At 37.8% G+C, this 25143-nt stretch overlaps 1 protein-coding gene across 4 annotated transcripts in view; it reads left to right on the top strand.

Annotated features, from left to right (window-relative positions):
- Nucleotides 1–25143, top strand: part of ZFAND3 (zinc finger AN1-type containing 3) — a 346984-nt gene that overhangs the window by 228277 nt on the left and 93564 nt on the right. For all 4 annotated transcript variants that reach the window (XM_036316889.1, XM_036316886.1, XM_036316887.1 and 1 more), the window contains exon 3: nt 19364–19546. In XM_036316889.1, the coding sequence (XP_036172782.1) occupies nt 19364–19546 (183 nt within the window). The remainder of the gene's footprint in view (nt 1–19363; nt 19547–25143) is intronic.

The raw sequence follows: 25143 nt of genomic DNA, 5'->3' as shown, positions 1-25143 counted from the left end.
TTTTACAACTTTATTTTAAATGTTTTATTGTTGATACTCTTGCAGATGTCCCACATCCCCACCCCCTTTGCTAACCTCCACCCAGGCCTTGTCTCCCCCTTTCTTGGCCTTCATCACACAATGGTCTGTGTTGATGGACTGTACGTATATGTTCTTAAGCTAATCCCTTCCCCTTCTTTTTATAATTCTTTTTAAAAACATATTTTTTTATTGATTTCAGAGTGGAAGGGGAGAGGGAGAGAGAGAGAGAAACATCAATGATGAGAATCATTGATTTGGCTGTCTCCTGCATGCCCCCTATGGGGATCAAGCCCACAACCCGGGCATGTGCCCTGATTGGGAATCTAACTGTGACCTTCTGGTTCATAGGTCGACACTCAACCACTGAGCCACACTGGCCTGGCTTTTGTATAATTCTTAAAGACAGAGTGCAGATTGAAATCTGTGTTTTGTAGGAGTCATAGCAAAAATGGAAATGCAAATATTTAAAGTTCAATATCCTATGAGCTCTAAAGTGGAGAGTGAGAAGAGTAGTGAACAATGCTTTCGATAACAGTCCTTCAAAATACTAGTATGTTTCACATGGTTGTTTTTTATACCATCCCTCATTAGAAGCCAAGAGCATTATCTATGAACGGTGAGTACCAGGTGTGATAATTGAAAAATAGAAAAATATATCTCATTTTCCTTTTTCTCATTTGTTAGAATTAATGGTAAGCAGAATCTCTCAGACTAGTGCAAAATTTAAAGCCAGTTAATTGCCTAAATTAGATGTTATAAAGGGTTTGATTTGCAAGTCCTATTGTTGGGCTACCTAGGATAAGAGTAAGGGACAATTAGGGTTATGTCTACATAGAACAGCATCACTTAATTTGTTTGGTATTAATACAGCTTAAGGAGGAATTTGGATAGATCACATACTATAAAATACAGTTTTAAAATGGGTGACTTCCTCCACTTTCTCATCCTATTCAAAACACAATTACCCACATTGCAAGTGAAATAAAAAGCGTATTCCCAAATGAAATATACAGTTTTAAATGGGTGTTAGGTTTACATATTTTACCTATCTTAAATTCATTTTAGACAAAATCATATTGAATTGTTTAGTATAAGGCAGTTGGTTTCTAAGAAGAACTTTCTAATAACCTTTTTTTTTTTTTCTATTTGATAGGGAGCTGTAAATACTTCAATGCATTGACTTAGCGGCCTTTGTCCATTTGAGAATCAGAAGTGAGCCTGAATTGTAGTCATTAAGAGAAATAAAATAAACATAGCATGGCCTTGTTAATTTAAAACACAGCATTTTGAATTAGGATCAGGCTATTTTGTAGTTTATAAAGAACAGGGTAATTGCCTAAAAATCATAGTTTTTTTTCAGATAAGATTTTATTTTCAATAAACCAGTTTCAGCCTAATACAGTTTTATTGTAGTTCATATACTCAGATTTTCATCAGGTAGTAATAGAATTTAATGTAGCCTGGTAGAAAGTTTAGATTATTTCCCCAGCCCACACAGTCTACTAATCAGCAGTTTAGAAAATCACAGTTAGGACTATTTTCTGATATAGAACAGTTGATGCTTGAACACTACAGGGCAAGAGGTGCCAATCCCCTTTGCCCATGATTTTCAAGCTTCTTCATCTTGTAGCACACAAACTAATTACTAAAATTCTGCCATACACTAAAAAATATATTTTTTGCTGATGTGACAAAAAATAGGTATACCTTCGATTCATTCACACCAGATGGCTATTGTTTTGTTGGCTGTTGTCATTTTTTTATTTGAAAATCTTAAGGGAAAAGAGGACAGTGCTCCTGACTAAATAGTCAGGTATTGCATGTTTAAACAATGCTTGGGGCACACCAGTGTGCCTGCCATAGCACACCGGTTGAAAATAGCTGTCCTATGCAGTTGAAAATTTGCATGTATCTTTTGACTTCCCTAGTACTGTTGACTGGAAGCCTTACTGATAACATAAAGTCAATTAAGATATATTTTGTATCTTGAGTGTATTATATGCTGTATTCTTACAATAAAGTAAGCTAGAGAAAGAAAATGTTAAGAAAATCATAAGAAAACATACATTTATAGTATTTGTTGAAAAAAAATTGATGTACCAGTATAAGTCGACCTATGCAGTAGGAACCTATTATTCAAGGGTCAGCTGTATTATATAATCACTAATATTGGCCATATGTTAGAAACCTGGCTTCTTTTAAGCCCAGTCTGATTTGTTATCTAAGTTCTGTTTTCAGAGGGAGAAAATGGGCCTGTATGCATACACAGTATTGCATATAGTTTCATAATGTTAACCCAGAATTATACAGGCATACCTCAGAGATATTGTGGGTTTTGTTCCAGAACACTGCAGTAAAGCAAATGTTTCAATAATGTGAGTCACATGCTTTTTTGTTTCCCAATGCATAGAAAAGTTGTGTTTATACTATATTGTAGTCTACTAAGTGTGCATTGTGTCTTAAAACACTATGTACATACCTTTTTTATATTTTTTAAAATATATTTTTATTGATTTCAGAGGGGAAGGGAGAGGGAGAGAGAGAGAGAAACATCAATGATGAGAGAGAATCATTGATTGGCTGCCTCCCGCATGCCCCCACTGGGGATCGAGCCCACAACCCAGTCATGTGCCGTTGGCCGTAATCGAACCTGGGACCCTTCAGTCCGCAGGCCGACGCTCTATCCACTGAACCAAACCAGCTAGGACATATCTTAATTAAATACTTTATTGCTAAAAATGCTAACAATTGCCCTGGCCGGTGTTCTCAGTGGTTAGAGCGTCAGCCCACATACTGAAGGGTCGTCATGCGTTCGATTCCTGGTCAAGGGAATGTACTTGGGTTGCAGGTTTGATTCCCAGCCCCAGTCGGGGCATGTGCGGGAGGCAATTGATCGATGTATCTCTCACATTAGTTTCTTTCTCTCCCCCTTCTTCCCTCCCTTCCACTCTCTCTAAAAATAGATGGAAAGAATATCCTTGTTTTAGGATTAACAAAAATCAAACAAACAAACAAAATTATCCTTGGGTGAGGATTAACAACAACAAATTAGCCATCATCTGAGCCTTCAGCCAATCATAATCATTTGGTTGGTAAGTGGTCTTGCCTTGATGTCAGTGGCTGCTAACTGATCACGGTGTTGGTTGCTAAAGGTTGAGGTGGCTGTGGCAATTTCTTAAATAAGACTACAATGATGTTTGCCTCATCTATTGAATCTTTCTTTCACACACAATTTCTCTGTAGCCATTGTAAGGTTATTAATTGTCCTTGTTTTAATATTACTGTGCCTTAGAGCAGAGGTTGCCAACCTTTCGGACCTCACGGACCACCAGTGGTCGGCGGACCGCCGGTTGGCGACCACTGCCTTAGAGAGTAGGGAGGCCTAAGGAGAGAGGGAGAGATGAAGGAATGGTTTGTTAGTGGAGCAGTCCAATAACATTGATCAATTGAATTCACTAACTTCTAAGGACACCCCAAAACAACTAACAATAGTGACATCAAAGATCACCAATCACCTTAACAATAATGAAAGGTTTGAAATAGTGTAAGAATTAACCAAAATGTGACAGACACGAAGTGAACAAATGCTGTTGGAAAAAATAAACTTGCTAGATGCAGGTTTGACACAAACCTTAAACTTGTGAAAAATGCAATATCTTCAAAACACAATAAAGTGAAGTGCAATAGAATGCGGTTTCCTGTATGCAAAATTTTCTGTGCACACAAGTTATGAACTCTAGTTAATGATTGTTCCCACATATTTGCTTCCCCTTCCAGTGGGGATACTGTATTTCTCTGTCCTCATCATTAGGCTCAGTTGTGTGACATCTTTTAACAAATCAAATGTGAATGAAAAGCTTTTATGCTACTTATGAACAGAAACTTCTTTGAGAAGGATATGATGTAGTTTCGTATCTTTTTTGTTTTTAATTCTGGATTACTGAAATAAAGATGTGAGCAAAAATAACAAACGATTGTTGTAAAGCCTCTAAATTTTAGGGTCATTTGTTATTGCAGCATAAATTGCCTAAGCTGACCAGTGTAAGAATGCTACATCGATGCTAGATGTAGATAGTTTTTTATCTTCATTTCTTATTTACTTTCTGATTTGTTCTTTATATCTATTTGTCATTAGTCTGATTAATTGTTTCTTTACCAGTATGTGGAATTAATAATGCAGTCAATAAAATTTTTATGTTGTAAATACTTTGTCTATATTTAAATCAGGAATCTTAAACTATTGGCTTGCCAGGCACAAGTCTGTTGTATTTGGAAGTTTTAATTTTAGTTAAGTTTGAAATCATGTGCCTCCAGCTGAGGCTCACACTTGCCAATTAACCACAGTAACCACAACTCCCTATGTTTTAGGCCAGCTGACCTTGTACATTTATATCTACCTGGTCCCTGGAAACCTTTGAGTTTGTAACCACAGGATTGGCCTTATTACTGAACATGGTTAATGAAACATAAATGACACCAGAGAAATTATTTTTCATTGTCATAGTCTCAAGCTAGCAAATTTTAAAAATATATTTTTATTGATTTCAGAGAGAAAGGAAGAGGGAGAGGGAGATAGCAACATCAATGATGATAGAGAATCATTGATCAGCAACTCATGCAAGCCGCCACTGGTGATGGATCCCGCAACCCGAGCATGTGCCCTTGACTGGAATCGAACCTGGGACCCTTTAGTCCATAGACCAGGGGTCCTCAAACTACGGCCCGTGGGCCACATGCAAATACAAATATTGTATTTGTCCCCGTTTTGTTTTTTTACTTCAAAATAAGATATGTGCAGTGTGCATAGGAATTTGTTCATAGTTTTTTTAAAACTACAGTCCGGCCCTCCAACAGTCTGAGGGACAGTGAACTGGCCCCCTGTTTAAAAAGTTTGAGGACCCCTGCCATAGACTGATAATCTATCTACTGAGCCAAACCGGCTAGGGTGCAAATTTTTAAATTGTGTGCAAGTAGGCAAGAAGGGGAATAATAAAAATCATAGTTAATATTGCCAGGCAGTCTTCTGACACTTTAACATGTATTTTCTAACATAATTCTCATATTAACCTTATGAAATATGATTATTCCCATTTTAGAGAAGGAGAAAATGAAGTAAGGGAAGTCACATGGATTAAAGGTTGAGCTAGGATTTGAACTCAGTCTGAATTTACACTCCTAAGCACCATATTATGCAGAGGGTATGCAGATAACTATATGTGAGCTTTTCTCACAAGTGGAGAAATTCCTTTGGTTTTTGGTTGATTTGTCTTTATGTGAAGAGCAAGTTTTCCCTTATATTAAGCTGTAGCTTTTAAAAATAACTACTCACAGTGTTCTTCAGAAAGAACACTATCCTTTCTACTATTAGACAGATATCTTTTGGCGATTGTGAATCATATGTCATATTGTTTTGCTATCTCGGATTCACTGGATACAAATTAGTCCTGTAGCCCTCATCTTTGCACTTGTGAAAATCATGGTCTTCTCTGATATGCTTTAATGGCATAATAAATGTTAGTAAACCCATTACTCCATCCTTTATTTTATTTTACTGATGAGAGAGAGAGAGAGAGAGAGAGAGAGAGAGAGAGAGAGAGAGAGAGATCAATTTATTGTTCCACTTATTTGCTGGTTGATTCTTGTATGTGCCTTGATCAGAGATCAAACTCACAACCTTGGCATATTAGTACCGCACTCTAACCGACAGCTACCTGGCCAGGGCACCCATTACTTCATTCTTTAAAAAAATTTCTCTTAAGAGTTTAAACCAGTGTGTGGTCTGTTACTCTTAGCGAAAGAGGTTGACGGTTTTAAAATATACTGTATTGCATTGTTTGGGAAATATTTATTTGTGCTGAACAGTTTTCAAGTTTTATCTTAAAGAAAAGTATATCTCAACCACCACCCAGAGTTGAATTTCCTGAAAATTCAACTGGAAAAAAAGAAAGAAAGATATGGTCAGTTTGGCAGTAGCACTTAAATGCAAGAGGACTGAAGATTGGTGTATGAGACACCCTGATATGAGATGATGAGGCTGAGAAGTTAGTGGATATGAAGTAAGAGGGGGATGGGAATAGCTTATTATAGGCATGAGTTACCCTCATAGATGGAGGGAAGCAAGGACAAAAGAGGACCAAGTTGCAAGGGTTTCAGGGGCACAAACACTACTCCCCTCCCACTTCCCAAAAAGGCAGATGCCAATAGGAGGTGTTATTGTTTTCGCTCTGCTCCTGTTATTTCTTCACTGTAAAACAAAGGGCTGGTGATACTAAAACTGTGGATACAATTATAAAAACAATCAAGGATTTACAAAAAGGGGGGGTACCCTGATTTGTTTTTTAATTCCCAACTTTTTTTCAAATTCTCTGTTCTGTTGTCAATGAAGTCTTTTTAGGGCATTTAAAACCTTAGGTCTGAACTGATAAAATTCTTCCAAGCCCAGCCTCTCGTAATTAACATTCATGCCACAGTCATGCCATTGGAATGATTCATGAATGGCAGCAGGGACTAATGGCTTGAGGGGAGGTCTTTAAATCAGCGGTCACCAACCTTTCAGACCTCACGGACCACCAGTGGTCTGTGGACCACCGGTTGGCGACCGCTGCTTTAAATGGTACCAACGATCAGCTATAAACATACAGGTCAGAGGTGTTTGTTTTGTTTTTAGGTTCTGATTTGCCTATTTGATTTTGTCAGTGTTGCCTAGTATTTCGGCTATATGCCAAGCCCTATTGGTAATTTTGATGGTTAAGCTGTATGTGTAGAATGTGTATGTATAACACACTCATCATTTCAAATGTTCATTTTTATTGAAACTGAATTCAATGTCACAATATTCAGAAAACTCTGTGTTTTCAGTTTTTTTTAAACACTTGACACATTTTGTGGTTAGCCTGGAATGAGGTAAATGTATCTCTTGTGCAATTATTGTATTACTAATGGATTTTTAGATATTGGCTGTGATGTTAACATGGTAATTTATTCCCTATAAATGAATATGGGACACTACTACTGGGAAAACTGTATAGTCTGCACAATAAGTGCTGTATAAGGAACAAGTTCCAAAGAACTTTTTTACTAGTTCACACTTCCGAGCAGTAGGCACTATAGGTGCAAAGAAATCTAGAGACTATATAATTTCATTATAAACCTGATTATAAAATATGCTTAATTACTGATAAGAGTTTTATTTGTAAGCTTTATCAGCTTTATATATTCATTCTGTTCTTGACATTTTGTGAGAAGCATTTGAAGACCTGCTTTTGGGAGCTAATGTAACATTATTCCTATTCTCAAAATAAGTTTGCAGCAGTGGTTTAAGGTGAGACAGAAGAGATAGCCAGAAGCCTGTTTGAATCTAAGCAAACAGGACTTGAGAGATCTTAGACTTTTGAGGTCTTTCAGACCAGTTACCTTTGGTAAGTAATAAGGAAGAAAGTTTTGTGCAGGAATACTTTGTAAAATCCAAACATCTGCTTACTGACAGGACTGCTTAATCTATTGTATGTAAGAAGCACTCTTGCTTCCTATAAATAAATGTTATAACAATTTAAAGTCTATTGATATCTCAGAGAACTAATACTTTTAAACTTAATATGCTCACCAGTATTAAGTTAAATTCAACAAATCTATACTGTGTGTTATATGACAGGCATTTTGCTAGGGTAGGGGTGGGCAAACTTTTTGACTCGAGGCCCACAATGGGTTCTTAAACTGGACCGGAGGGCCGGAACAAAAGCATGGATGGAGTGTTTGTGTGAACTAATATAAATTCAAAGTAAACATCATTACATAAAAGGGTACGGTCTTTTTTTTTTTTTTTTAGTTTTATTCATTTCAAATGGGCCGGATCCGGCCTGCGGGCAGTAGTTTGCCCACGGCTGGGCTAGGGCATACAATGAATAAGATATTCATTCATGCATTCAATAAATATTTATTGAGTGCCTTCTATGGATAATCTTTAAGGGCCTCACTGAGGAAACCAGTTCAAAGATGAGTAGGAATTACTAGAGTGAATAGCAGGATGAAGAAAAATAGTTTCCCACATGCCACGATGACAACATTCCAGGTTGAGAAAGAACATGGATATTGGAAAAATCAGAAGAACCCCAAAATGACTGAAGTAGAAGGAGGGAGAGGAAGAGCAATGATTTAAGGTGAGACAGAAGAGGTAGCCAGAAGCCTGTTCTTGGGGAGACTTCTAATTTCTAAGCCATGTTTAGGATTTTGGATTATAAAGGCAGTGGGAGGTCATTCTAGGGTTTATAGAAAAAAATTACTTTATCAGAATTTTTTTTTATATTACTTTGATTGCTTTGTGGAGAATGGATTAGAGTGGGCCAAGAGATGATAGTATGCAAATAAGTAAATTAGGATGCTTTTGAATGAATCTTCAATATGATGTTGACTTAGGCTAGAGCAGCTGTGGGCAAACTACGGCCCTCGGGCCGGAACCGGCCCATTTGAAATGAATAAAACTAAAAAAAAAAAGACCGTACCCTTTTATGTAATGATGTTTACTTTGAATTTATATTAGTTCACACAAACACTCCATCCATGCTTTTGTTCCGGCCCTCCAGTCCATTTTAAGAACCCATTGTGACCCTCGAGTCAAAAAGTTTGCCCACCCCTGGGCTAGAGTGTATTGGAGAAGTGAGTGAATTCAAGAAATATTTAGGAGTTGTAAATGACTAGACTTAGTGACTTTTGAGATGTAGAATTAAGGGAGGGAGAATGTGGAAGTCTGAGAGGATTCACAGACTTCTGACTTCAGACTCTAACGGAGAATTTTGATGCCATCCCCTGAGAGGATTTATGGGCATAGATAGGGAACATAGAACAGAAGTCATTTATCACTAATAGGATATGTATGTGTGTATACTTAAATGTATATGCGGTATGTGAAATATGTATATTTTAAACTTGTCTGAAAGTATTGATCGGTATCAAAACAGTGTATTCTGAGATCAGTGAAGACAATCTGACTTTTTTCCCCAGGGGTAGCCAGATTTTTAAAAAATGTATATTTTTATTGCTTTTTAGAAAGAGAAATCGAGAGGGGGGGAGAGAGAAAGGAGGGGGGGGAGAGAGAGAGAGAGAGAGAGAGAGAGAGAGAGAGAGAGGAGAGAGGAGAGGGAGGAGAGAGAGAAAAGAGGGAAAAGAGAGAAACATCAATGTGAGAGAGAAAGATCAAGTGGTTACCTCCTGCATGTTCCCTACTGGGGATTGAGCCCACAACCCAGGCATGTGCCTTTATTTTTTTAAAAAATTTTTTTATTTTTTAATATATTTTATTGATTTTTTTACAGAGAGGAAGGGAGAGGGATAGAGAGTTAGAAACATCAATGAGAGAGAAACATCGATTCAGCTGCCTCTTGCACACTTCCTATTGGGGATGTGCCCGCAACCCAGGTACAGGCCCTTGACCGGAATCGAACCTGGAACCCTTGAGTCTGCAGGCCGACGCTCTATCCGCTGAGCCAAACCAGCTAGGGCTATTTTCTTTTTTGTTTGGTTGGTTGTTTGCTAGGAGTTTTTTTTTAATTACTGGTTCAGTTTCGTCAATTCTCAGCTGATTCAGGTATTTTTTAATTCTTACTGATTCAGTTTTGGAAAATAGTATTTCTCTAGGAAATTGTCCATTTTGTCCAGGTTGTTCAGCTTGTTGGCATATATGTAGTTGTAGAAATATAGTATTTTCTTACAATCCTTTGTATTTCTGTGGTGTCAGTAATTACTTCACCTCTTTCTGCTTTTATTTATTTGGGTCTCCTCTTTTTGTTTCTTAATGAGTCTGGCTAAAGGTTCATCAATATTGTTTATCTTTTCAAAGAACCAGCTCTTGGTTTCATTGATCTTTTGTATATATATATATTTTTTAGTCTCTCGGTCATTTATTTCTGTTCTGATCTTTATTATTTCCTTTCATTTACTCTGGGCTTTTCTTGTTGTTCTCTTTCTAATTCTTTAAGTTGTAGGGTTAGTTAGTTTATTAGAAATTTTTCTTGTTTTTTGAGGTAAGCCTGTCATGCTTTGAACTTCCCTCTCAGGGCTGCTTTTGCTGTGTCCCAGAGATTTTGGGTTGTTGTATGTTCATTTTCATGAGGTTTTCTTAATGTTTTCCTTGATTTCATTGGCAACCCATTCTTTGTTTAATAAAATGTTCTTTAGCCTTCCTCCATGTGTTTGAATGATTTGGGGTGTTTTTATGGTCATTGGTTTTTAGTTTCATGCAATTGTGATCCAAGAATATGCTTGATTTGATTTCAATCCTCTTGAATTTGTAGATACTTAGTTTGTGTCCCAACATATAGTCTGTCTTTGAGAATATCCCACATGTACTTGAGAAAAATGTATATTTGTCAGCTTTGGGGTGAAATGTTCTGTAAATGTCAACTAAATGCATTTAATCTAGTGTGTTGTTTAAGGCCGCTCACTGTTTCCTTGTTGATTTTTTTGTCTAGAAGATCTATCAAGAGATGTCAGTAGGGTGTTAAAGTCCCCTACTATGATTGTATTGCTGTTGATCTCTCCCTTTAAGTCCTCCAGAAGTCTTTTTTATATGTTTGGTTGCTCCTATATTGGGTGCATATATCCTCTTGTTATATTGATCGCTTTAGTATTATGAAGTGGCCTTCATTGTATCTTGTTATGGCTTTCATTTTGAAGCTTGGTTTGTCAGATATGAGTATTTCTACCCCAGCTTTTTTTTTTCATTTCTACTTGCATGGTAGTCTGGGGCACAGGTGAGGCGAGCTGAGCTACAGCGGTAAGTCTGATCTTCTGGTGGCACTGAGTCAGGTGTGCCTGGTCATGGAGGCAGGTCTGTGATTCTGGGGGTGTCAGGTCATGGTTATGGGGCCAGTCACAAGATGGCAGGGCCGATCTGCCAGGGGCACTAGGTAAGGTCAAACGGGTCTGAATGCCAGGCCCGTTTGTCTGGGAAATCTGAGTCAGTGGCAGGGCCAGTTGCACCATGTTAAGGTGGTGGGGCCAGTTGTGCAGGGGCATTAGATTGGGCATTCCGGGACGGGGCTGCAGGTCCACATACCCTGGCATGCCACTCGTCAAAACAATAGTCTTTTTTTTTTTTTTTTAAAGAAGCCGGAAGAATGGTTACAAAAGGACATTTAAATGAACCCAGTCACATTGAGTAGATAACAGTTTCTCTATAAACTAGCATCCAAGGCCATTGCATTTTAGTTTCAATGTAGCTATTCCTTTGGTTCTTGCGAATTCTTATTTAAACCAGTTTGTTTTTGCTGAGGTTATTAACTCAGGTTAACATCCAACTACTAGAATTTTATTAAAATTTTAATTAGATGGCTAAAACTCTGGTTTATGAATTGGCTGGCTACTGCTAATGGCTTTGTAGTTTTTAAAAATAAGATATCCAAGGTTTGTGATTGGGGTGGGAATGTGTAATTTTAAAAACCTAGAAATGTACTTATGAATTAGTCTGTAACCTATTATGGACATAATTGGGAGAAGGGATGAACAAGAGGAGAAAAAACCCTATTCTGTTAAAAGAAGCCTTAATACAGTGCCCTGCAAGACCCAAACTCTGCAAATATTAGAATTGAATTCTTATTTGTGACATTTCCATTTTACTTTAATTGGGTACTTGAAACATGCAGCTTTTTATGGTGTCAAAAACCAAATTAGTGCTTCCAGTGAGAACATGAATTATAATCTGTGAAATAAATTTGGGTGGGGTTTTGAGACTGGGAATGCGGTAAGTAGAAAAGTAGACCCTGTAAACTTTCAGCTATTGTGCTGGTATTTTGGCAAGTTGGGCGGTGGTTGCTTCGGTGCTGCATGCCACAGTGGGAGGAGTGTGGACATTATAGTCACATAAACCTAGGTCTCAAACCCTAGCTCCAGCACTGGTTAGGATGAGGCAGGTTTCCCCAAGCTTGCCATGCTCCTCTGTCCTCTGCTGAAATGTGGGGATGACATCTACTGCCCAGCTTATTTTGAGAATTAAATGAGAAAATGAATGTAAGACCTCTGGCAGAGTGCCTTGCTCATTGTAGGAACTTAACTCTTAGTTCCTATTTCACCTCCAATTTGATTTTCTTTATACCCAACTTTAGTGTCTATAATAATAATATAGAAGCCGTATTAGTGGCCAAATAGACATAATGAATGAGTTAGAACAAATGCAGTTGAATTTCTTGTCTTTACTTACAATTATGAAAACAGAAATTCACAGGTACTGAGCAGTTCATCTTTTAGATATGCTAACCCAGATGATGGTAGGAGTGTCCCTAAAGGCATATAAAATAGTTTGTGAAAGGTTTAAAATAACAATTGATAATTTTAAATGTAATCCAGTGATAGGTTTTCTACAGAAAAATATTTTGCCTTTAAATGCAGATAACATTTATTGAGCAGTCTTTTTTTTTCCCTGGGACTATCTAATGTGGGAAACTGACAAATAGATGATTCTTATATACCATAGTAAGTGTTGGGCTGTGGGAAAGCACAGGGTTTGTGTCAAGAGAAATTGACAATATGTACCAAATGCTTTAAAAATGTGCATCCTCCCTTATTCAAGTGATCTACTTCTAGCAGTATGACCTGATGGAGTTTGATAAAAGATTGTTTATAATAGTGGAAAATTATACAATAAAAAGAAAAGAAAACAATAGTGAATTAGTTTGTTATATTATAAATGGACATACTATGTACCTGTTAGTGATCACACCATTCTTTATGTGACAAAGAAAAAAATCTTCATATAAGTATTGCTCAGAACAGAAACTAGCACACTGAAGAGGATTTTTTTTTTTTAAAGACCATTTATTTTCAAAGAAAGGAAATTCAGTGAAATCTTTTCCAAATCACTTTCGTGTTTTTCTCCCTCGAAGAAATCATTAAAAAAGACATGGTTATTGTTATAATCTGGAAGTGGAGTGGGACTTTTGGCAGGTGAACTAATAAGCATCTTGCCAAATCTGTGTAGTATGTTTGGGAGGTCAACAGTTGGGGCATATCCATACGAGAGGTGAGTTTTGAGTAATGACTAGGTAAAGTATAATCCCAGTGAGACTGGCCAGGTGAATGGGCTTGTCAGCAGAGCAGGTGAGGTGTATTTTCAGTGCTCCCAGTCTTTTGAGATACACTTTGTAGTAAGAAGATTGACCTATGAGAAAAATAATTCTAAAAATGGAGAAAAATATGTCCGGTGACTTCAATGGCCATTTTGGTTCAGTTGGCATCATTAGGTCAGTTTCTCTGTCTTGTGAAAACATCCCATTTCTGGATACTTCAGGTTCCAAGAGTACCTTTCTTGAGAAATTATTTTTTCCCTTAATTGATAATAAGGTAAGCTCCCAAGATACGGGTTTCTTTTGAACTGCAGTGCCATTAAAGTTCAAAGGTTTTTACTCCGGTTTCACACATAGCCGTTTAACTTGGAAAAGCTTTATTTTCAAGAACAAGTTTACAGCTTTGGATATACCATTAACTCTTACCAATTTACAAAAATAGATAATAAGTGCGGAGATTTCTAGTTTTCCCGCTTATACAAAACCCAGTTGAACAAGCCTTCACTGTGTCTGGGTCAAATGAAGCAACACTTCTGGACCTTTCCCCCACTGCTTTCCTGAGTAGAGTGGTGAGAGGCAGTCTGTTTGCTTGTCATGTTGTTTCTTTTTCTTTCTTTTCTTTTTTTTTTTTTTTTACATGTGATATACACTGAATGGCCAGATTATTATGACCACCTGACATTTGTAGGCAAATTAGCTATAATTTCGCGCTGAAGTTACTAGAGGGCCAGACCATTATAAATAGGGAAGCAGGTTGTTTACCACTACAGTAGGAGTGATTTTTTTCTGAAAATATGGGTAAACAATGTGATTTAACAGCCTTTGAACATGGGATATATTTGAACGTGAGTGGCCAGATTATTATGACCACCTGATGTTTGTAGGTAAATTAGCCATACACTGCATCGTACGGGATATGGAAGCTGAAGGCCTGTTCGAACACCTTTGCTGTCTGCAGTTACCAAGATAAAATGTCTCCAGTTCTCACAGGAACACAAGGATTGGAAACTTGAGCATTGGAAAAAAGTCATATGGTCCGATTAACCATGTTTCCAGTTGCATCATGCAGATGGCAGAGTGAGAATTTGGCGGAAACAGCATGAAAGCATGCACCCCACATGCATGAGTACAACCCTTCAAGCTGGTGGGAGCAGTGTTATGGTTTGGGGCATGTTTTCCTGGCATGATTTGGGCCCTTTAATTCGTATGGAACAACGTCTGAATAGCACAACATACTAAGTATCGTTGCTGACCAAGTTCATCCTATCGTGTTGATGGCGTATCCCAATGGAGATGGCTTCTTCCAACAAGACAGTGTGCCATGCCACGGTGCTTGTATTGTGCAGGAGTGGTTTCAAGAACATGAGGGAGACTTAACCTGCTTAGGTGGCCCCCACAATCACCAGATCTCACTCCAATTGAGCATTTGTGGGACGAAGTTAAAAGCCATCAGGCAGCTGGTTCCACAACCTCAAATCTCACAGAACTGGACAGTGCTATTCATCAGGCATGGTGTCAGATTCCTCGCATCACCTTTCAACATCTCGTGGAGTCAATGTCAAGAAGAATCGCCATAGTATTGAAGGCAAAAGGTGGCCCAACGAAGTACTGAGGGGGTGGTCATAATAATCTGGCCACTGATGTTCAAATATATCCCACGTTCACTCACGTTCAAATATATCCCACGTTCAAAGGCTGTTAAATCGCGTTGTTTACCCATATCTTCAGAAATAAATCAGTTCTACTGTCGTGGTGAACAACCTGCTTCCCTGTTATAATGGTCTGGCCCTCTAGCAACTTCAGCGTGAAATTATAGCTAATTTGCCTACAAACGTCAGGTGGTCATAATAATCTGGCCACTCAGTGTAAAGCTGCTATTCTAGACTTCTGGGAACTTTGTTTATGTCAGAAGTTGGATGCTGACTGATTCAGAAAGAAAAGGAACAAGAGAGTAAGAACTGCAATGTAATGTAAACATCAGGGCTAAATGGAAAAGGTAACTGTATGCCCTTTCTTTAAACTAGGAAAATACCTTTTATTTTTAATGATATTTGTTGAGTATTCATGTGCTAGATACATTACATAAGTACAGTATCTTATTTAGTTGATATTATTCTGAGAGGTAGAATTAACTCTCTCTTCCTTCATTTTACAAACAAGACCCCAAAAGATTAAACAATTTGCTTTTAGCCATATGCCCAGTAAATAGTGGTCAGGATTTGAATCCAGATTAAACTCTAAAGCTCTTCTATTGTACAGGCTGCTAATTTAGCTTAAGAGTTAGAAAACTCTGAGGCTTAATTCTGGATTTCTGGTGAGTTGGCATTAACTTTCTTTCTCTCTATGTAGGGAGAGGATTGAGCTGGATATTTAAAGTTCTCCTTATAAAAATTTATGATTCTTAGGTTCTTTATTGAATTGAAGTAGAGAATGTATAGAGTTTATACTAGTTCTCTTGTGTGCAGCCAGTTTGGTTTGTAATGAAGACTTTTCGCTTGATGATTTTTTCACACCATTGCCCTGTGGGGGTGCAGAAAAGCAAGAGGATGGGTTAAAAGTAGGTACAGTGTGCCCTGGTCAGTGGTTAGAGCATCAGCCCATGCACCAAAGGATCCTGAGTTCCATTCCCAGTCAGGGGCAATACCCAGATTACAGGTTCGATCCCCAGCCCTGGTTGGGGCATGTGCAGGAGGCAGCCAATCGATGTGTCTTTCTCACATCAGTGTCTCTCTCTGTCTCTCGATCTCGCTCTATCTCTTTCCTCCCTCCCTGCCTCCTTCCCACTCTGTAAAAATCAGTGGAAACAGATATCCTCGGGTAAGCATTAGCAACAATAACTAACAATAGGAGGTATATTGTGTCAACTGCAGATTTACAGAAGAAAACAAAGAAAAGCACCCGAGCATTGAGGAGCATCAGGCGTGGACTGGAGTGGAGATTATGTGGGTGGGGCGTGGTGACAGTGTCTTTAAATAGAAGCATCATTAACATCAGAGAGGACTGGGGCTTGTGCTAGATGGGACAATGATTACTCAGTTTCAGTTCTTTTAGGGCCTTACAGCATTTCCAGTGAAATGGTAGAGAGGCAGTGATTGGAGGGACACAGTGATTATTGACATAGCAGAACTAATAAGATGACATGACATTAAAAAAGCATCATTATTGCAGTATTTTTACTCCATTTATATAGTATCTTTCCCTCCAAAGTGTTGTATAAATAACATTGAGATAATAAGCCATTTAAAAATGTCAAAACACTAAAGAATAAGACTGGCTAAGAGAAATAAATACATAGAAAAGAAGCAGTAAGACTTGAGAACAGTGATGGGCACAGTAGGGTAGTGATTTTTCCATTGCACTCATCTTTGCTCCTATAACTGGGTAGGGTCTTGATGTGGAGCCTTTTCCTGGCCAGTCTAGTGTTCACCATTCTTACATCCTGTGATTGAATACCGTGTGCTTTGGTGTCAGATGGAGCTACATTTAAATCCTGATCCTACTATTTACTAGCTTGTAATTTGGAACAAATGACCTAAACTTTCTGAGCCTCAATTTCTTCATCAGTAAAGTGGTGTTAACTATACCTCCCTTGTTAGCCTTGTCTCTAGGATTAAAGTAAATGTATTATATACCTAAAACATTTCACCTAGCCTCATGGTAACATATTCTGATACTCAATATCTCAAAACAGTAGTTCTGATAAGGTTATACAGCATAATAGCAGCTTCTCTGTGGTTCAAATGATAAAGCAATGTGGAGTTGCCAGGATCCTCTATCCTTCTCTGAATTGACATGGTAAAATATAATCTGTACTTCATAGTCTAGCATTAGATTTTTAAATATTTATCTTTATTGTCGAAAATATTACAAATGTTCCTTTTTTGCCCATTGACCCCCCTCCACCCCACACCCCCCCCCCAGGTAGATTTTTAAAATGAAACATATGCATAACATACATAATAATTTTAACCTATCATCAGCTTTAAGAAAGAAAAAAGTACAGTTAGATTTGAAATCTCCTCTTCTTTTCCCTCCCCTAATAACGACTATCTTGAATTTGGTGTGTCATTTCCATGTGTGTTTTTGTACTTTAATTATGTGTTCATAAATAATAAATGGTATTTTACATATTTAAATTTATTATATAAATATTATTATACTATATATCCTTCTGTGGGTTGCTTTTCTCTCTGAATTGTTTTTTGGATTTTTCTGTTATATTTGTAGCTTTATTCACTTATTTTAACTGTCATAGAACATTCCATTATATGCTTGAATATATCATTTTAACCCATTCTCTGTCAGTGGAATTCCTATAATTTTGAATATTTGTGTAACCTCTCATCTTCATATCTCCCTTCCTCAACCTAAGAGGTAACACTATCCTGAATTGTGTTAATATTTTTTAGTGGTTAAACATACACATTCCTAAACAATATATTGAGTTTTACCTATTTTTTAAGATGTATGTAAGTACAGTCTTACTATATTATTTAGTGCCTTGCATTTTTTGGTCAATGTTATGATTTCGAGATTCATGTTGATGAATTTGGCAATAGTTACTTTTTCTCACTATGTACATTATTCTATTATCTCATTACATTGCAATATATAAACCTTCAGGTTATATCTGACTTTTTACTGTTATGGACAATATAAAATTAAGATGTGTGTGTGTGTGGAGTTTCTCTCAGGGATATATTTAGGAATGAAATGATTGTGGTACAGGTAATGTATGTGCATCTTTATCGTTACTGGATATTGATAAGTATTAATTTTATTGTCATTTTATTATAAGTACTTTTTAATTTCTGATTTAAACCATGAGCTTAAAATGTATTTTTAAATTTTTCCATATAGAATTTTATTATGGATTTTTAACTTAATTGTTCTCTGATCAGCTAGCTAATCATGTCTGTATCATACTATTTGGCATCTGTTGAAACTTTTGCTTTATGGCCTAATATGTGTGATCATGGTTTAGCCAGGTTTTAGTTAGTTTTTATAAATATTCATGTGTTTTTTAAAAATTCATTATCTAATTGTAGGGTGCATGAGTCTATACAGGGCAAAAGTAAATTTGCAGTTGTATGCAAAACAGTTGGTTCTTGTATTATTTATTATTATATTTTTCATATAAACAACTGTAAACCTACTTTATCCTTACTCTGTATATGCTTATTAATCTTAATGAATTTTATTAGTTATTCTGTCTGAGACAAGTATATTAAAATTTTTCTATTATGTTAATAAATTTGTCAGTTTTCTGTAAATACAATCATTTTCGCTCTTGAGGCTTTGTTATTAGGTACATACAGTTTCAGAATTGTTTTATTTTCCTGGTAAAAAATTCTTTTGTTACTATTATATGATGATCCTCTTTATCTCTAATAATGCTCTTTGCCTTAAAGTCTGTTTTCTGACAATATTCGAGCTATTGCTGGCTTTTTAATTGTGTATTTGTGGGTATATTTTTATAGACTTAAATTTTCTATATCCTCATATTTATGTTTTTAGTATGTCTCTTGTAAACTGCAAGGAACAAGACTTTGTTTATTCAGTCTGAACTTTCTTTTAACTGCTAAGTTTAGTCTGTCTACATTTATTTAGTATGTTTGTACTTATTTCTACTATTTTATTATGTATTTTCTATTTACCCTGCTTTGTTTTCTGCAGTTTTTTTCTCTTTTTACCTGTCTTCTGTTTGTTTGAGCAACTTTTCTATATTTCTTTTTCTTTCTATTAATTATCCCTAAAATTTTAATAGCATTTTGCTTTGCAAAGTCTTACATTAAAATCAGCATTCTACCATTCTTCTAAGCAATGTAGTTATCCTCTCTATCAATTTTATATGTTTTTGACCAGTATTTTACTTCCATTTTTAAATTTGACTTTAGAGAGAGGAAGGGGTGGGGTGGAGAGAGAAAGAGGGGGGAGAGAGAGAGAGAGAGAGAGAGAGAGAGAGAGAGAGAGAGAGAGAGAGGAAGAGAGAGAGACAGACAGACATTGGTTGCCTTTCGCATGCACCCCCATTGGGGATCAAACCTGCAACCCCAGTAAGTGCCCTGACCAGGAATCAAACCCACCATCACTTGGTGTACAAGATGACACTCCAACCAGTTTACATGAGCCACACCGGTCAGGGCACCTCCATTTTTTTAAGCACCCAAATTAGTCTTTATTATTGCTGCTATTACATTTATCTTTCTGCTAACTTTCATTTTGTTCTGATACCCAAGGAGATTATGAATGCCTTAATTAAATTGGTTTTCTTACTTTCCCCCCCCCAGATTTTCAAAAGAAACAACCAGACGATGATTCCGCTCCAAGTACAAGTAACAGCCAATCAGATTTGTTTTCCGAAGAGACCACCAGTGACAACAACAATACCTCTATAACCACGCCAACTCTTAGTCCCAGCCAGCAGCCGCTTCCGACAGAACTGAATGTAACTTCACCAAGTAAAGAGGAGTGTAAGTGAATTACTATCATGAGTTTCTTCATAATGCCTCATCCCAGAAGAGAAGATAGCAGCTTTGTAAATTCAAGACTAATTGTTGGCATATAGGCCCAAGTCAGTAAATTAGAGGATAAGTTTCATCCATTCTGTATAGCTTAAGTTGATCTTAAAAGATTGCCTTTTATGATAATTGCCAAGGTATATAAGATTTTCAACCAGTCTAGGCCAGTGGTTCTCAGCCCTGGAAAATTAGTATCCACTGGGAATTTTTAAAACAAATTGTAATCTTCAGCAGCATTTCTTAAGTCTGATTTAATCGGTGTGGATGGAGGGCCAGGAATCTGTTCTTTTTAACTCTGCAGAGGATTCTAAACTGCAGCAAGTGTTGGGAACCACCAGTCTAGGGAACTTGCCCCTGATTTAGGAACCTTGGATTGAAACCTTACTTCTTTCACTAACTGGGCTTTGAATGTTTCTAGGCAATTGACTTAGATAATAACATTGTGGGGGTCATAGAACTTAGGTATTTGAAGGGAGGAGGTGGTTTCTGTTACTCTTCTGTAAGTCCTTAGTGATAGAATACCATTATCATATATATGATTTGGAAATTTATTGTCCACTTAATCTTTATTGATTCTATTTTTTAAAAATATATTTATTACTGATTTTAGAGAGGAAGAGAGGAAAAGAGAGATAGAAACATCAATGATAAGAGAGAATCATTAATTGGCTGCCTCCTGCACACCCCCTTCTGGGAATCAAGTCCACAAAACAGGCATGTGCCCTTGACCAGAATCAAACCGGAACCCTTCAGTTTGCAGGCCGACACTCTAGCCCAGTGATGGCGAACCTTTTGAGCTCTGCGTGACAGCATTTTGAAAAACCCTAACTTAACTGGTGCCGTGTCACATATAGAAATTTTTTGATATTTGCAACCATAGTAAAACAAAGACTTATATTTTTGATATTTATTTTATATATTTAAATGCCATTTAACAAAGAAAAATCAACCAAAAAAATGAGTTCACGTGTCACCTCTGACATGCTTTTCATAGGTTCGCCATCACTGCTCTATCCACTGAGCTAAACCACTAGGGCTGTCCACTTAATCTTTATAATGCTGTAACCATAGTTGTGTCCTTCAGGGCACAACTATAACTTACAGTGTGTTGAAAATTATGTTATGACATAGCAGTTTTTGCCTTTTAAAAGCTTTAGTTAACAGATTGAAATTTGGTATTTCAAATTTCATGAATATCTAGAAATTCTTGAAATGTTCTGTCTACTAACTTTGAAAAGATTACCAGAGAACTAATATTTATCTAAATTTATAAACCATGATACTAGGTAAAGTTGAGAATATAAAAGTAAAGGAGGCCATAGTCCCTATCCTCAAAGAATTTACTATTTAGCAGGGGGAATGAAATATATTTGTTATTAAAGACAGTAACTATTAAAGATGAGTATTGGTTTACTGGAGAAAGTGGTGTTGAAGATATTCTAGATAGAGTAGAGTGAGATATGGAGGAAAGCCACGTGGATTTCTGCAATGGCAAGTGACTCCTTTAGGGCCATGTATGGAGGACAAGGCTGGAAAGGTAGACTATGGCCAAGTTATAAAGGCTTGAATGTTCAGCTATGATATTGGATATTGGACAGTATTTAGGTTTTTGAGCAGAGAAAGTACTATTATAGTTCTTTTGAAGAAATAATCTGGCAGTATTATAAATGAGAAGGATTATACTAGAATCACATTGCAGAGAGACTTTTTAAAATACTGTAACTTTGATTTAGAGACTCAGGGGAAGGTGTAGAAATTGTTTTAAGAGAAGAAAAAAGATGAAAATTGTACTGGTAATGTTATTGGCAATAGGTTTTGCTTGTTTTTAAAAATCTATTTAGGCTCATTTACTTATTGAGGAGCTAATGAAAGCTATGGCCCTTTGTCTCAGAAAAATATACACCATTCTTTTATACCCAATTTTGAATAAAAAATTTTTAAAGTTCACTATGGACATTAGATTAAGAATTCCTTATCTGTGGAAAGGGTTAGAGCTGGTCAGGATCTCATCTGATGGAACTTAACTGATTGGACCCACACATACACCAGAGTCAGGCCATAGCAAACCAACTTCAGCAGCCAAAATGCACGTGAGACTGAGGTGATAATAGCTACCATTTATTGAGTGCTTTATGTACAAGACATTGTGCTATATGTGTTGCATATTTCATCTTTTATTTCTCAAGACAACCAGTGAAATAGATACTATCATTATCCCCATTCTATAGATAGGGAAACAGGCACAGTGAGATCAAGTAATTTGCCTGTGATCATTAACACTTAAGTACATATCAGAAACAGGACTCAAATTCGGGCATGCGGCTTCAGAGAAAAACGTTAGCTCACATTTATATAGTGTTTGCTCCATTCTAAGCACTCTTCTAAGCTCTTTACATGTATTAATATTTTATTTTCACAATACCCTGTGTGGTAGGTACTCTTATTCTCTCCTATTTTACAGATGAGAAAGTTGGAGCACAGAGAGGTTCAGTAACTTCTGTCCAGAGTTACAGAGCTCCTGCTGTGCAGTGTAGTTCACATTCCAACCCACTAATTTGTCTTCAGAGCCTGTGCTTTCAACCACTATAACATATTACCTCACCTTCGTGAAAATGCTACAGACTGTAAACTGCCAAGAGACATTTGGAGACCTCACGAGATTGGTTACTTTAATAAATGATTTCATTGGTTTGGGTATTCATTTGCTGAGAGCCCACTTGGTTAAGTGCTAGGAATAGAAATGAGTAAGATTAGGTCTCTACCCACAAGGAAGTCACCTTTTCAAATACATATGCCTCTCCCTGAGTTTCTGGCTTGTTCTTCCAAACAGGAGCATAAGAATTTTGGGGTAAGAGGGAGGCAGCAACAGGAGCAGTGGTTTGTCATTTACAGAAGCTTTCTCAGGTGGCTTTTGCTACCTCACCGAGGTTGAAAACTGCTAGAATGAAGAGATATGTGTCTGGATTGTAGGTGGGGGATATAGGGATGGGGAAAATAAGGGAGGTTTGTTAAAGCTGTTAGTACTGTCAGGGTGGATACATTATAAGTGAAAGTGATTGCCAAGTAGTAGTGAAGACTCAGGAGAGATTAGACAGCCTCATCCATTGACACCTTGCAACTTTCTTTAGCTATGACCTACCTAGGAGAAGAAAGATGTAGAAAGAAGCAGTATGGGATTACTTATGTTGATCTTTTTGTATCCTTAGGAACCAGAATTTCTTAGCTTCCTCCTCTAAAGAGTTATGGAGAAGTAAAGGGTGTGGGAGTTGAAGAGAAATGGGCTTGGGATTTCCAATCCAAGTACTACATAATTTGTAAACTGTACAGCAGTTATAGATCAGTTGTTACTGTGTGTTGAACGGGAAGTACTTTGTCTTTGGGGCTTGTTGAAAGGTTTTATTCCTAATAATCAAGAGAGTGAGTATTGCTTACATCTGCTTTCTACTTCTCACTGTTAAATGAATATGTGAACAAAAAGGTTGTAAGAGTCGGTACATTAATGCTGTTTGAAAAGACTGCAGCTGGAATAAGATCTATTGACAAGTGTGTGTAAAATACAGACTTTTATCCAAAAGAATTAAAACGCCTGACTGAAAGTCAAATAAAACAGATATTCAAATTATATGTTTTTGTCTGAACAACACACACATTTCTTCCTCTCCCATTTTGTGTGTCTGCAGAAGAGTTCATGGGATGTTAGCCATTAGAAACATTTTCAAAAAACAATGTAAAAAAATGCAAATAGTGACTAAAAATTGTCACAGCATTTAATTGCTGTAATAATGGTAATAGCTAGCACTAGAGTACTCATCAAGGACTGTTTCAAATACTTTATCTGTATTAGCCTACTTTATAATTACCCTTTAAGGTAAGTACTATCACCATATCTGTTTCACAGACATGGAAATGGAGGCACAGGATGATTCAGTATCTTGCCCAAGATTATAGAGCAGCCCTGCTCTCTGGTACCACATCATAGCTGTCTGTCTGTCTGTCTGTCTGTCTCTATAGTGATTTATACTATAAAGGATGTTGCATGTAAATGAAAATAACAGAGGGAAGGGATGTTGTACAGATACTTACAAAGAACAAAATTACATTTCTACTTTTGCTACTACCTATTTACTATCGACCAAATTTCTAGGTTTTTCATAGAGGAGATAAAGTGTGATTTTTTTTTAACCTGTGTTTATTGAATCAACTATTGGGGATAATGTCAGGTTATAGATAGAACACTGGAACAAATTTTTGTTTTGTTGTTATTTTTGAATGATGGGCAGAGTACTGGTTACATGAAGTCAGAGTCTTACCAGATTGGACTTAAAAAATGAAAAAATGCCCCTTTCTTTATAAAAGAAAGCTCCTATAAATGAGCTTTCCTGTTGTCATGCTCTTGAAGGCCTAACATTTCTACTTATGACCTGTTTGGGAGCCTTATGATATGAATGCTTATCTAGGTTTCTCCCCTGACTCCTAAGCCCACTACATATTGGATGGAAATTGAGGTGTTGGAGGAGAGTCTAATGGTCTGTTTCTTTCTAAGCAGGAGAGGAAGAGAACTACTTACTAGGGAAGAGGAATGGGAAGAAACAGTTTTCAAATATTCTGATCTAGCAGTTAGAGAAGGCCCACCTCATACAGAACACTCTCCTAAGTTCTATAAAGGCGCATCTATCTTATCTAATAAAAGAGAAACATGCAAATTGACTGTACCTCCACTACACCCACAAGCCACACCCACCAGTCACACCCACCAGCCAATCAGGAGCGAGTATGCAAATCCAACCAAGATGGCAGCAGCCGCGGAGCTTGATCCAACAAGAGGCTTGGGTTGCTCCTGGCGATGGAGGAAGCCAAGCTTCCCGCCTGCCCTGGCTGGCTGTGGGCTCCGCTCAAGGCTACAACGTTTCAATTATAGAAGATAAATAACCCCCAGATACCTGCTTCCAGCTGCTGTGGCCTCTGCTCAAGGAGGGTCTGGGAGCTTGGGTTGCCGGGGCCGTGGCCAGCTTGCAAACAGCCATCAGCCCCTGACCCAGGCTGGCCAGGCACCCCAATGGGGACCCCACACCCTCATGAGGTGAGGGTCCCTGCTGGGGGGCTTGGCCAGCCTGCAAACAGCCATCAGCCCCTCACCAAGGCTGGCCAGGCACCCCAGCAGGACCCCCCCATCCTGAAGTGGGTGTGGCCAGTCTGAACACAGACCTCAGCCCCTCACCCAGGCTGGCCACGCCCCCCCAGTGGCGACCCTCACCCCATGGGGGCGTGGCCAACCTCCAAACCACCACAGGCCCCTTGTCCAGGACACCCCACGCCCCAAGGGAACCCCCACCCTGATCCGGGACACCCTTCAGGGCAAACCAGCCGGACCCCACCCGTGCACCAGGCCTCTATCTATACTAATAAAAGGGTAATATGCTAATTAGCCTGGGAGACCTTCTGGACAAAGCCATGGTGGTGGGGCCGAGGTAGAGGCGGTTAAAGACCAAGAGGGGAAGGCAGTTGTGGAAGATCAGGCTGGTGGGGGGCAGGGCCATTGGGGGTAAGCA

The sequence above is a fragment of the Myotis myotis genome, unplaced genomic scaffold (assembly GCF_014108235.1).
Source record: "Myotis myotis isolate mMyoMyo1 unplaced genomic scaffold, mMyoMyo1.p scaffold_m19_p_7, whole genome shotgun sequence".
In the NCBI taxonomy this organism is placed as follows: domain Eukaryota; kingdom Metazoa; phylum Chordata; class Mammalia; order Chiroptera; family Vespertilionidae; genus Myotis; species Myotis myotis.
The sequence above is the reverse complement of the archived record's forward strand: the minus strand, read 5'-3'. Positions and strand labels throughout refer to the sequence as shown.